This window comes from Schistocerca serialis, chromosome 8 (assembly GCF_023864345.2).
Source record: "Schistocerca serialis cubense isolate TAMUIC-IGC-003099 chromosome 8, iqSchSeri2.2, whole genome shotgun sequence".
NCBI lineage: Eukaryota > Metazoa > Arthropoda > Insecta > Orthoptera > Acrididae > Schistocerca > Schistocerca serialis.
In genome coordinates, this window is record NC_064645.1 from 146,785,777 (window position 1) to 146,798,573 (window position 12,797).

At 45.9% G+C, this 12,797-nt stretch overlaps 1 protein-coding gene across 1 annotated transcript in view; it reads right to left on the minus strand.

Moving 5' to 3' along the window:
* Positions 1 to 11,293, minus strand: part of LOC126416880 (facilitated trehalose transporter Tret1-like) — a 31,396-nt gene extending 20,103 nt beyond the window's left edge. The window contains exons 1-2 of the mRNA XM_050084764.1: positions 11,268 to 11,293; positions 418 to 697 (exon numbers count right to left, since the gene is read on the minus strand). Coding sequence (XP_049940721.1) covers positions 418 to 697; positions 11,268 to 11,293 — 306 coding nt within the window. The remainder of the gene's footprint in view (positions 1 to 417; positions 698 to 11,267) is intronic.
* Between the last annotated feature and the right edge of the window lie 1,504 nt (positions 11,294 to 12,797).

Genomic DNA, 12,797 nt, shown 5'->3' on the forward strand with positions numbered 1-12,797 from the left:
AAGTGCCTCGTTCCCAAATCTAATTCCCTCTGCATCACCTGATTTAATTCAGCTACAATCCACTATTCTTGTTCCGTTTTTTGTTGATACTCGTCTTATATCCTTCGTTCAAGACACTGTCCATTTCATTCAACTGCTCTTCCATGTCCTTCGCACCTCTGACGGAATAACAATGTCATCGGAAAATCTCAAAGTTTTTATTACTTCTCCCTGAACTTCTTATTCAAGTTTTTTCTTTGGTTCCCTTTGCTGCTTCTTTACTGTACATTCTGAATGACATCGGGAATAGGTTACAACCCTGTATCACTCTCTTTGCAACCACTGCCTCCCTTTCGTGCCCTATTTTCTTAGAAATTTTTTGATAGCCTTGCGTTCTTTTGTTGCAGGTAAGTGGATGTGAGCGCCAGCCGCACGCACCTGCCGGGCCTCCGGGTACTGGCGCTTCTTGGCCAGCCAGTAGGGCGTCTCAGGGAGGAAGGCGAAGCCGACGGCGAAGAGCAGAAGCGGCACCAGGTTGAGGTAGAGCACCACCGAGTAGGGCAGGTAGGCGCCCACCACGTACGAGAAGAGCACGCCCGAGTTGCTGATCAGCCCTAGCAGGCAGCCGAGCGCGCCGCGCACTTCGTTGCTCGCGATCTCGCTCACGTAGATAGAGGGCAGCACCAGCGACGCCGCCGCGTTGATGCCCGCCAGGATCCTGCCGAATCCAAATGTCTCGCCTGTAGAGGAAGGTCACGTAACCGACGGGGTCAACATTAAAGGGGAAAGGCGGATAGTACTTTTGTTGTAGACTGGCAAGACAGCCAATCCACAGTGACGGGTAACCGAAAGGCACGCGTTTAAACTCACGCAGGCTGGCGTGAGGTCTGAAACAGGATACGTAATGAATGCTATAAAGAAAAGTACGTAGCTGCTGGAATACTTAACTTTAATCCACAATTGGTGAACATTGGTCTTGCTACTGTACATGCTTCATTAGATACATACCAAAAGATAAATGGCACCTTGCTAGGTCGTAGCAATTGACTTAGCTGAAGGCTATGCTAACTATCGTCTCGGCAAATGAGAGCGTAATTCTCAGTGAACCTTTCCTAGCAACGTCGGCTCTAAAACTGGGGCGAGTGCTAGTACGTCTCTCTAGACCTGCCGTGTGGCGGCGCTCGGTCTGACATCACTGACAGTGGCGACACGCAGGTCCGTCGTATACTAGCGGACCGCGGCCGATTTAAAAGCTACCACCTAGCAAGTGTGGTGTCTGGCGGTGACACCACAACTTTAGCAAAGGTAAAGGCGCCAGAGTGGCTGTTCTGACGCTGCGGTTGATAATCAAAGCAAGACTAAAGACAAGACGCAATCATACGATTTGTCGACCTGTAAAAAGCGTCCGAAAGTGTAAATTCTGAGAAAAGTAGGCTAAGTTATAGGGAAAGACGTGTAATATACAATAAGTACAAGACACAAGAGGAAATAATAAGGCTGGAAGACCGAGAACGAATTATGACGGAAATAAAACAAATATTCAGCAGGGGGATTGAAATTCAAGGTGAAAGGATTTCAGTAACGAGATTGGCTGATGATATTTCTATCCTCCGTGAAAATGAAAAATAATTGTAGGATCTGTTGAATGGAATGAACAGTGTAATGAGTACAAAATAGAGACTGAAAGTAAATAAAAGAAAGACGAAAGTAATGAAAAGTAGCAGAAATGGGAATACCGAGAAACTCAACATCAAAATTAGTGATCACGAAGTACCGGGTGATCAAAAAGTCAGTATAAATTTGAAAACTTAATAAACCACTGAATAATGTAGATAGAGAGGTACAAATTGACACACATGCTTGGAGGGACATGGGGTTTTATTAGAACCAAAAAACAAAAAAAAACAAAGTTCACAAAATGTCCGACAGATTGCGCTGGACAGCAAAACGTCAGCTACAATCCACATGACAATCGTGTATAAAAGGAGCTGTAATGAGAGAGAGAATCACATGCGCCAGCAGTCGCAGCATGTTGACAATACCTGAAAAGGCGCTATTAGTGAAGCTGTATTATCAGAATGGGGAATGTGCTAGTTCAGCGTTACGATCCTATCGCCATAGGAAGGGGATTAGAACGGGTAAAGGTCCGTTGACAAATGCAGCTGTGGCGAGAATGATTTCGAAGCTCGAAGCCACGGGCTGTTTGGACGACAGACCTCGTAGTGGCCGACTGAGCACAAGGCGTAATGCTGCTGAGACAGTTCAGGAAGAAATGGAGGTTGTAGCGGGTTCGTCTATGCACGGGGAAGTCAGCGTGCAGTCGCACGTCGCACTGTTTGGTTAGCACTGGGGCGTATCCTTGTCTCCATACCCGAACATGCCCATTCGCCCGATACAATTTGAAACGAGACTCGTCCGACCAGGCAACATGTTTCCAGTCATCAACGGTCCAATGTCGGTTATGACGCGCCGGGGCGAGGCGTAAAGCTTTGTGTCGTGCAGTCATCAAAGGGTACACGAGAGGGCCTTTGGTTCCGAAAGCCCAGTCGATGATGTTTCGTTGAATGGTTCGCAAGCTGACACTTGGTGATGGCCCAGCATTGATATCTTCAGCAATTTGCGGAAGGGTTGCACTTATGTCACACTGAACGATTCTCTTTAGTCGTCGTTAGTCCCGTTCTTCCAGAATCTTTTTCCACCCGCAGGGATGTCGGAGATTTGATATTTTACCGGATTCCTGATATTCACGGTACACTCGTGAAATGCTCGTACGGGAAAGTCACCATTTCATGCAACCTCGGAGATGTTGTGTCCCATGGTTCGTGCGCCGACTATAACAACACGTTCAAATTCACTTAAACCTTGATAACCAGTCGTTGTAGCAGCAGTAACCGACCTAACAACTGCGCCAGACCCTTGTCTTATATAGGCGTTGCCGTATTCTGCCTGTTTACATATCTCTGTATTTGAATACGGATGCCCATACAAGCTTATATATACCGAAGCGCCAAAGAAAGTGTTATATGCAAGCGAATTCAAATACAGAGATATGTATGATTTTTGTAGATATGTACGACGTATGATCTTTGTAGTTATACAGGGTGAGTCACCTAACATTACCGCTGGATATATTTCGTAAACCACATCAAATACTGACGAATCGATTCCACACACCGAACGTGAGGAGAGGGGCTAGTGTAATTGGTTAATACAAACCATAAAAAAATGCACGGAAGTATGTTTTTTAACACAAACCTACGTTTTTTAAAAATGGAACCCCGTTAGTTTTGTTAGCACATCTGAACATATAATCAAATATGTAATCAGTGCCGTTTCTTGCATTGTAAAATGTTAATTACATCCGGAGATATTGTAACCTAAAGTTGACGCTTGAGTACCACTCCTCCGCTGTTCGATCGTGTGTATCGGAGAGCACCGAATTACGTAGGGATCCAAAGGGAACGGTGATGGACCTTAGGTACAGAAGAGACTGGAACAGCACATTACATCCACATGCTAACACCTTTTTATTGGTCTTTTTCACTGACGCACATGTACATTACCATGAGGGGTGAGGTACACGTACACACGTGGTTTCCGTTTTCAATTACGGAGTGTAATAGAGTGTGTCCCGACATGTCAGGCCAATAGATGTTCAATGTGGTGGCCATCATTTGCTGCACACAATTGCAATCTCTGGCGTAATGAATGTCGTACACGCCGCAGTACATCTGGTGTAATGTCGCCGCAGGCTGCCACAATACGTTGTTTCATATCCTCTGGGGTTGTAGGCACATCACGGTACACATTCTCCTTTAACGTGCTCCACAGAAAGAAGTCCAGAGGTGTAAGATCAGGAGAACGGGCTGGCCAATTTATGCGTCCTCCACGTCCTATGAAACGCCCGTCGAACATCCTGTCAAGGGTCAGCCTAGTGCTAATTGCGGAATGTGCAGGTGCACCATCATGCTGATACCACATACGTCCACGCGTTTCCAGTAGGACACACACTATTCCACTTCGTAATTGAAAACGTAAACCACGTGTGTACGTTTACCTCACCCCTCATGGTAATGTACATGTGCGTCAGTGAAAAAGACCAATAAAAAGATGTTAGCATGTGGACGTAATGTGCTGTTCCAGTCTCTTCTGTACCTAAGGTCCATCGCCGTTCCCTTTGGATCCCTAAGTAATTCGGTGCTCTCCGATACACACGATCGAACAGCGGAGGAGTGGTACTCAAGCGTCAACTTTAGGATACAATATCTCCGGATGTAATTAACATTTTACAATGCAAGAAATGGCACTGATTACGTATTTGTTTATATGTTCAGATGTGCTAACAAAACTAACGGGGTTCCATTTAAAAAACCGTAGGTTTGTGTTAAAAAACATACTTCCGTGCATTTTTTTATGGTTTGTATTAACCAATTACATTAGCCCCTCTTCACGTTCGGTCTGTGGAATCGATTCGTCACTATTTGATGTGGTTTACTACATATATCCAGCGGTAACGTTAGGTGACTCACCCTGTACATCCCTGTCACAGGATTGCTCAGAGCGTATGAATGAATGTAATGACAATTCATAAAAATAAAAATAAGCATAACCCCTATCTTTCCGTAATTCACACAAAGGAGTGTATTTTTGTAGCTAATTCAGTGAATCATATAATATTGACAAACTGCCTGTTGGCTTCTGTCTCGGGTTCTTCGCCCGGCGTTTGTTTGATGTTTTTCTGGCGTTTCACCAGCGCATATGGCTGGTGTTGTCAAAGCTTCCCCTCCCAGCCCACCACCCAACAGCCAGTCGTGCTGGCAATAGGTCAGAAAAATCATCAAACAAACGTCGGCCGAAGAACCCGAGAGAGAAGCCAATAGGCATTTTGTCAACAAGAGGTCACGAAAGTCTGAACAGTTATCTAATATTGCCTGTCGGTTAAGTGAAAAACTAAGACTGCTGACGCAGCAGATGTTTACACAGTACAGTTGCAAAACAGGGGTCCGTCTCTAGTGTTGGTTTTGATATTTAGCCACAGTTGCTTCGTTATCACATAAAACTTTACAGCTAAATACTCGCTGTACGGCAACTTACTGAAAACACTTGTTCTAATGGTTTCAGTGATTCCAGAAGTATTACATTGCTTTCAACCATCGCTGCGTAGTGGGTTGTACATGCGACGAATCAAACGGAGCTCTAGCTACTTCATGCCTATACCAAGAGCTGACCCCTACTGAAGTCTTAAAATATCTTACAAGGATATGTCACCAACTTAACCTCGTAATTTAAAGAGAAAAGCTCGCAAGTAAGATATCAACACCAGAACTCTATCTTGTGAGAAATTTTGGGCCTTAATTGTGATGTAATGACCTCCTGACGTCCAGCTTTTAAACTTGTCACTCGCTGCGACTCGCTCGGCCTGTCCAAGGGCCAGGCACTGAAGACGGAGTGATAGCTCAGCACTCCTATTCGCGGGGTGTTAATGGTGAGGGACACGTCTAATGAACCTGTTTTGAAATCGTGTTCGGGAGCACGTTGTTGCGTTGTTTTATGCGAAAAGCGTACATAATGTCGCTCTCACGCACATGTACCGGGTGGTTATAAAAAAGTGTAGTTACTGACGGAAGTCGAGTGTGGGCTGTAATTACAGCTTGGTAGATACGCTGATGCGTGAAACTGATTTACGCAGGAAAAAAATTAGTTCCAGTTTTGGTCATCAGTTGCAAATCTGCCACTGTACAGCATCTCGTAGACATCTCTGGTACTCATATTGAACAAATTGCGCAAGTGGTGTGTGAGGTAATGGGCGAGTTGTGTAGCCTTGAAAATATTCTAAGTTGGGAATTGGCGTGGCAGCACGGGCCGCTCGGCAAGCTGGTTCTCGTCAGCAACTGCGTGGTGCCGAACATTAGCCGGAGCAAGAGGGGTAGCCCCAGCTTGTGGTCCAGGCTGACCGCGTGGCTGCGAATTGCATGTTGACGCTGTGTCGAGGAATGGGCTTTGTGTCGGTGAAGGAGATTTATATGCTCGGAGTGCCAAAGATGGCGGACTTTGTGAAACCATAATGGCAGCATTTCACAGTTCATGTAGAAATTAGTAATAGCCAGAGGAATCATGATACCTTACAAAGAAACATGTACATTACCATTATTTGCACGACGATTCTGATGGTGTAATCAGATTTTCAATATCTTTATAAGTTTAAAGTTTAGTATCTGACTGTAAATTATACAGGTAACACCCAGTAACGAATTTCCAAAATCTAAACGGTTCATCCGATTTTGTCGATCGACGTGTCTTGTAGTATGAACCTAAATTGGTATGAATTACAGGCATGCAACTTGAATAGTACATGAGTTATTGGAGGTCAAAGTGGCTGATCACTGTTGATCGTGTCAGGCCGTAAGTACTCCACAGTTACACGAAAAAACGGTAGCAGCATGCTTATAAATGTATTTATTCATCTATGTCTTTGTTTATATCCGATATATACTATTAATGAAGAAATTGGTCAAATTTTTCCGGTGTTTTAGAATGTACGGAGACATCAGGCTACTGGCCTACATTTGTTTCTATTCCTTTGATATATGTTTATCTAATTTGTTTATGTATTTAATAATGTGTGTTAAAGCGTGTTTATGGTCCAGCCGTAGGGATTTTTATTTAATTTCAAGTTATTTAAATGCAAATACAGTATTTCGTATATGTTTGTGAGTGTACGTTGGCTTGGAGACATGGCGGGAGCGCTCTAGCCAATCACAACACTCGTTATTACACTAGGCGACTACCGAAGTCAATGGAGAGAGTATGGAAGGGAAGTGCTGGACGGGAAGGCGCGATGAACGGTTGCAGGAAGTACTTGGAGAGTGTTGAGAGTTAGCGCGTGTTCACGGGAGACAGAAACATTTCGTAGTGCCGACTTGTGCACTTGTGAGATTTCCGCGGCTTCTGCAGCGAAGACGTAGTGTGCGTTTATAAGTGAATATCTCGCGAGCTATGTTGTTGCTAATAACTAATTATGTGAAGTAGGAATCTATTATTTCCATGTTATTCAACTTATATTTTTTTAATTGCTGGACCATTGACAGCAATAAGTGTTTTGCAGTAATAAACGGCATTCTTAAAGGTACTTCTGGTATCGTACTCATCATTTAAAGTCGTTAAAATAGTACCTGCAGATTTTATTTAATTGCAATCTTTCATTTATAAATTTCTATGTAACATTCAAAATTCGCAATTGCCGAGTGATAGGAACCTTCAACCATTCGATTCAAGTGTATACTCGTATTGTATACTATAGACTCAGCAGTATTTGGCTTGTAATACGGCAACTACGTATTCCAGTCCCTAAACAACGAAACCAGCCAACACTTTTAATACACTCCTGGAAATGGAAAAAAGAACACATTGACACCGGTGTGTCAGACCCACCATACTTGCTCCGGACACTGCGAGAGGGCTGTACAAGCAATGATCACACGCACGGCACAGCGGACACACCAGGAACCGCGGTGTTGGCCGTCGAATGGCGCTAGCTGCGCAGCATTTGTGCACCGCCGCCGTCAGTGTCAGCCAGTTTGCCGTGGCATACGGAGCTCCATCGCAGTCTTTAACACTGGTAGCATGCCGCGACAGCGTGGACGTGAACCGTATGTGCAGTTGACGGACTTTGAGCGAGGGCGTATAGTGGGCATGCGGGAGGCCGGGTGGACGTACCGCCGAATTGCTCAACACGTGGGGCGTGAGGTCTCCACAGTACATCGATGTTGTCGCCAGTGGTCGGCGGCAGGTGCACGTGCCCGTCGACCTGGGACCGGACCGCAGCGACGCACGGATGCACGCCAAGACCTTAGGATCCTACGCAGTGCCGTAGGGGAACGCACCGCCACTTCCCAGCAAATTAGGGACACTGTTGCTCCTGGGGTATCGGCGAGGACCATTCGCAACCGTCTCCATGAAGCTGGGCTACGGTCCTGCACACCGTGAGGCCGTCTTCCGCTCACGCCCCAACATCGTGCAGCCCGCCTCCAGTGTTGTCGCGACAGGCGTGAATGGAGGGACGAATGGAGACGTGTCGTCTTCAGCGATGAGAGTCGCTTCTGCCTTGGTGCCAATGATGGTCGTATGCGTGTTTGGCGCCGTGCAGGTGAGCGCCACAATCAGGACTGCATACGACCGAGGCACACAGGGCCAACACCCGGCATCATGGTGTGGGGAGCAATCTCCTACACTGGCCGTACACCACTGGTGATCGTCGAGGGGACACTGAATAGTGCACGGTACATCCAAACCGTCATCGAACCCATCGTTCTACCATTCCTAGACCGGCAAGGGAACTTGCTGTTCCAACAGGACAATGCACGTCCGCATGTATCCCGTGCCACCCAACGTGCTCTAGAAGGTGTAAGTCAACTACCCTGGCCAGCAAGATCTCCGGATCTGTCCCCCATTGAGCATGTTTGGGACTGGATGAAGCGTCGTCTCACGCGGTCTGCACGTCCAGCACGAACGCTGGTCCTACTGAGGCGCCAGGTGGAAATGGCATGGCAAGCCGTTCCACAGGACTACATCCAGCATCTCTACGATCGTCTCCATGGGAGAATAGCAGCCTGCATTGCTGCGAAAGGTGGATATACACTGTACTAGTGCCGACATTGTGCATGCTCTGTTGCCTGTGTCTATGTGCCTGTGGTTCTGTCAGTGTGATCATGTGATGTATCTGACCCCAGGAATGTGTCAATAAAGTTTCCCCTTCCTGGGACAATGAATTCACGGTGTTCTTATTTCAATTTCCAGGAGTGTACTACAACTCTGAGTCAGAGGGTACGTAGTTGAGGGTCACTTTTTTTTTTAATTTTTTTTATAGCCCTCAGGCGGTTAATGATAAAGTCAACATTATGCCTTTCTCACTTGTTTGTTCTTTTTCTGCCCACGTCCCATTCCCAATCCATTACATTCGAAAACATTTCTATGCGTCTTTCTTGCATTCACAGTGACAGATTTGTTTTGGTGGCCAAAATCGGAACTAATCTTTTTCCAGTGTAAGTCGGTTCCGCATTAACGCATTCGATGATCAGAATATGTGCCGTGTTGCGCTGCCATACGATATTTCAGCCCACACTGTATCTCTGTGAGTAGCTACACTTTAGTTACAGTCACCCGGTACAGATCAGCGGACTGGCAACCAGCACAATCCTATTCGCGGGATATTGCAGGCGGATCAGGGAAGATTATGGAGGAGGAGCAGACATCTCGCGATCGTGTTCTGAAAGCTTGTTTGAGAACACGTTGTTTCGTTGTTTTGCGCGAAAAGAGTGCGTAATATGTAAACCTCACGCACACATACACTGATCAGCCAGAGCGTTATGACCACGGGCCTATTACCGTCATAAAACCGTCCAGGGATGGTAGAGTCACCTGGCGTGGAGCGTGCTGTCCTTGTGTAGAATGGGGCGCGCGCGCCATCTGTCGTGAGTTTGACCGAGGGCTGACTCTAATGGCCCGCAGGCTCGGCACTTCTTGTCGGGTGTTCGAGGAGTGCCGTGGCAAGTGTCTTCAACATGTAAGGCGACCGCTTGCGATAATCGGGAAACCTGGGTTCGAGTACCGATCCGGCACTAATTTTCATTGCCATCATCCCATTATACAGCTGGTGGTTGTCCATATTCGCATGTGCGAATACATTTCATGTAGTTTAATTATAACCACGCTGTATTTCGCACTCGCGCACGAAGCGACTGCAGTGAATTGGAGCGAGTAATGAACAGATGTGCGTGCAGATTAGAAGCTATAGATTCAAAAGGTCATAACTGCGTACTGTCAGAATCTTGGCCGGAATTTTCAAGCATCATGGACTGAGGGGGCTAATACCTTGCTACTGTGCTTTTCTCTCCTTAAGATATGAAGTCAAGTTGATGATGTTTCATTGAAAATTCTACAGCAAGTATCAACGATGATACGAAATACCTCGTAAACAATTACTGACAAAGGGAGGTGAAGATCTGGGATCGCAGATTTACTTCAAACTTTGTGGACCTGTAGTAGGCCATTAAAACAACATAATGTCCAAGTGGTGAGGTGCACTACTCTGCTAAATCGGAAGTGAACTTTTACGCTTGTCCTATGTAACTGACGTATCTATGCGTAGGGGTACTGGACGTTAGAGTTGATGGTGGTCAAGCTGTTTTTCTCCAGTTTCCTTTGAGGTGTCTTCCTTAACCCACCCCAGAGCAGGTGTTTTCTTGCCATGAAAAGTTGATCCCCGCCTCTTCCACACTTAGAACCGATATATTCTCTGGTCATCGGAATGTTCTGGGCGGAAAAACTATACGTCGATAGTCTCAATGGGTCTGAGGTCTTGCTGCGCCCACCTCCTGTTAATTTTTCTAAAAAAGTAAATAAATAAACCAGTGATGTCCATTGTACCTCCACGTCCCCTACACTTTCTTTGGTTCCCGGAGGGTGGGAACGGGACGTGGTGGGCTAGGCCTTGGTTTGCGACACCCGCCCACGTTGTCCCCACTCCTCCCTTTGGGCGCCAGCAAGGTCCTTAAAAAAAAAAAAGAAGTGATTAGCGTTCGAGCTTTGTAAGATGAACGTGGTTGGGGCAGCGTTTCCACTTCCGCCCAAACCTACATTTTTGTAGCGCAAGTGTAAATTCTGTGACGTTCAAAAAATTTTCACCTACGCTATTCGTCCTTGCTACATTAGCAACGTTTCACCGTCACGCAGGCTAACTGCCAAATGCGCCTACCTCTGTGTCTGCAGCTCCAAGCGTCGAGGCGCAAAGTAGTTTCGGGCACCTTACCAGATTGCATGTGTAAGGCATTTCACAAATGACGACAGGCATACGTTTTCAAGAAAACCAAATATGTCCATTTACTTGTCGATAGTTATAAATTTCTTTGTTCTAATAATTGAATTTAATTAAAAATTGTAAGTTGCCAAATAATATGAAATTCACTAAAACTTCATGCAAATATACGTGCTTTTTTAAAAATTCTATTATCTCTCAAATGCCATATAAATTGATATGACCAGTAATAAAAAAATACAGCAAACAATCCTGTCGGAGGAACATCCGCAAGTGAGCATTATAGCAGAGGTAGAAAATACCGATTCAGTATTAAGGTTCTTTTTATTTAGAACACGACCGGTTTCGGGCTCTAATATGCCCATCATCAGGTGTTTATAACTTCATGCGGTGACCCCGAGCGCCGCGGTGGACAGGTACAGGACTTGATGCATCCCCAGCGAGCGCAGAGCTGGTGATACACTGCGTCCTGTACCTGTCCACCGCGGCGCTCGGGGTCATCGCATGAAGTTATAAACACCTGATGATGCGCATATCAGAGCCCGAAACCGGTCATGTTTTAAATAAAAGGAACCTTACAATTGAAACGGTATTTCCAACCTCTGCTAAAAAAATATAGATCAAAAATTAAAATTGAGCTGGAGACGAACCGTCGCCTCATAAAAGTTCGTCTCACAAGACTGTGAACAAGTCCTTGCCTTAACCTCATACATTAAGTCAGGCTTTCAAAGGGCCCAAAAAACCTGTGTGGCTTTTGTGGACCTCTCGGCGGCCTATGATACCATTTGGTTCGACGGACTCAAGCTGAAATAGCGATCCCTTGCCACAACACAACTAACCTTCTAGAAAACATGTTGAAAAATCGCTACTTCAGAGTGAAAGTAGGTCAATCTACGAGTAAATCCTACTCAATAAACAATGGGATCCCACAGGGATCAGTGTTGCCTCCCCTTCTCTTCAACCTATGCACGAGTGACATGCCAGAGACTAAATCGCAAAAATTCTGGTATGCAGATGACATTTCAATAGCCACTCAGAGCAAGGCATTCGAAGAGGGGGAAGGTAGTCTGTCAACGGACTTTCAACTTCTTAACCAGTATTATACGAAATGGAGATTCTGCCCAAATTCAAATAAAACTGAGGTAAGCGTATTCCACCTGAACAATCATGAGGGCCGCACCGGATTAGCCGTGCGGTCTGAGGCGCTACAGTCATGGACTGTGGGGCTGGTCCCGGCGGCGGTTCGAGTCCTCCCTCGGGCATGGGTGTTTGTGTTTGTCCTTAGGATACTTTAGGTTGAGTAGTGTGTAAAAATGGTTCAAATGGCTCTGAGCACTATGGGACTTAACATCTGTGGTCATCAGTCCCCTAGAACTTAGAACTACTTAAACCTAACTAACCTAAGGACATCACACACATCCATGCCCGAGGCAGGATTCGAACCTGCGTCCGTAGCAGTCGCGCGGTTCCGGTCTGAGCGCCTAGAACCGCTAGACCACCGCGGCCGGCAAGTAGTGTGTAAGTTTAGGGACTGATGACCTTAGCAGTTAAGTCCCATAAGATTTCACACACATCATCATCATCATCAACATAAATCATGAGGCAAGATGAGAGTTACAAGTAACATTCTGCAGTGAGCGATTGACGCACAACAGCTATCCAAAATATCTACGAATCACTCTGGACCGGTCAATAACCTATAAAAAACACCTAGAAATAACCAGTCAAAAAAAAAATCGAAATAACATATTAAGAAAGCTGACTGGAACCTCCTGGGGAGCTCAAGCTACCACCCTACCCACCGCAGCATAATCTCTTGTTTACTCGGCGGCAGAATACTGCGCCCCAGTCTGGTACAAGAGCACACACACGAAGAAAATAGATGTCCAGTTTAATACCACCATGAGGATTGTCTCAGTAACTCTGCAATCAACTCCACTTCCCTGGCTTCATGCCCTTTGCAATATAGCTCCTCCCTCCCTCATAAGGCAACAAGCAGCTATCC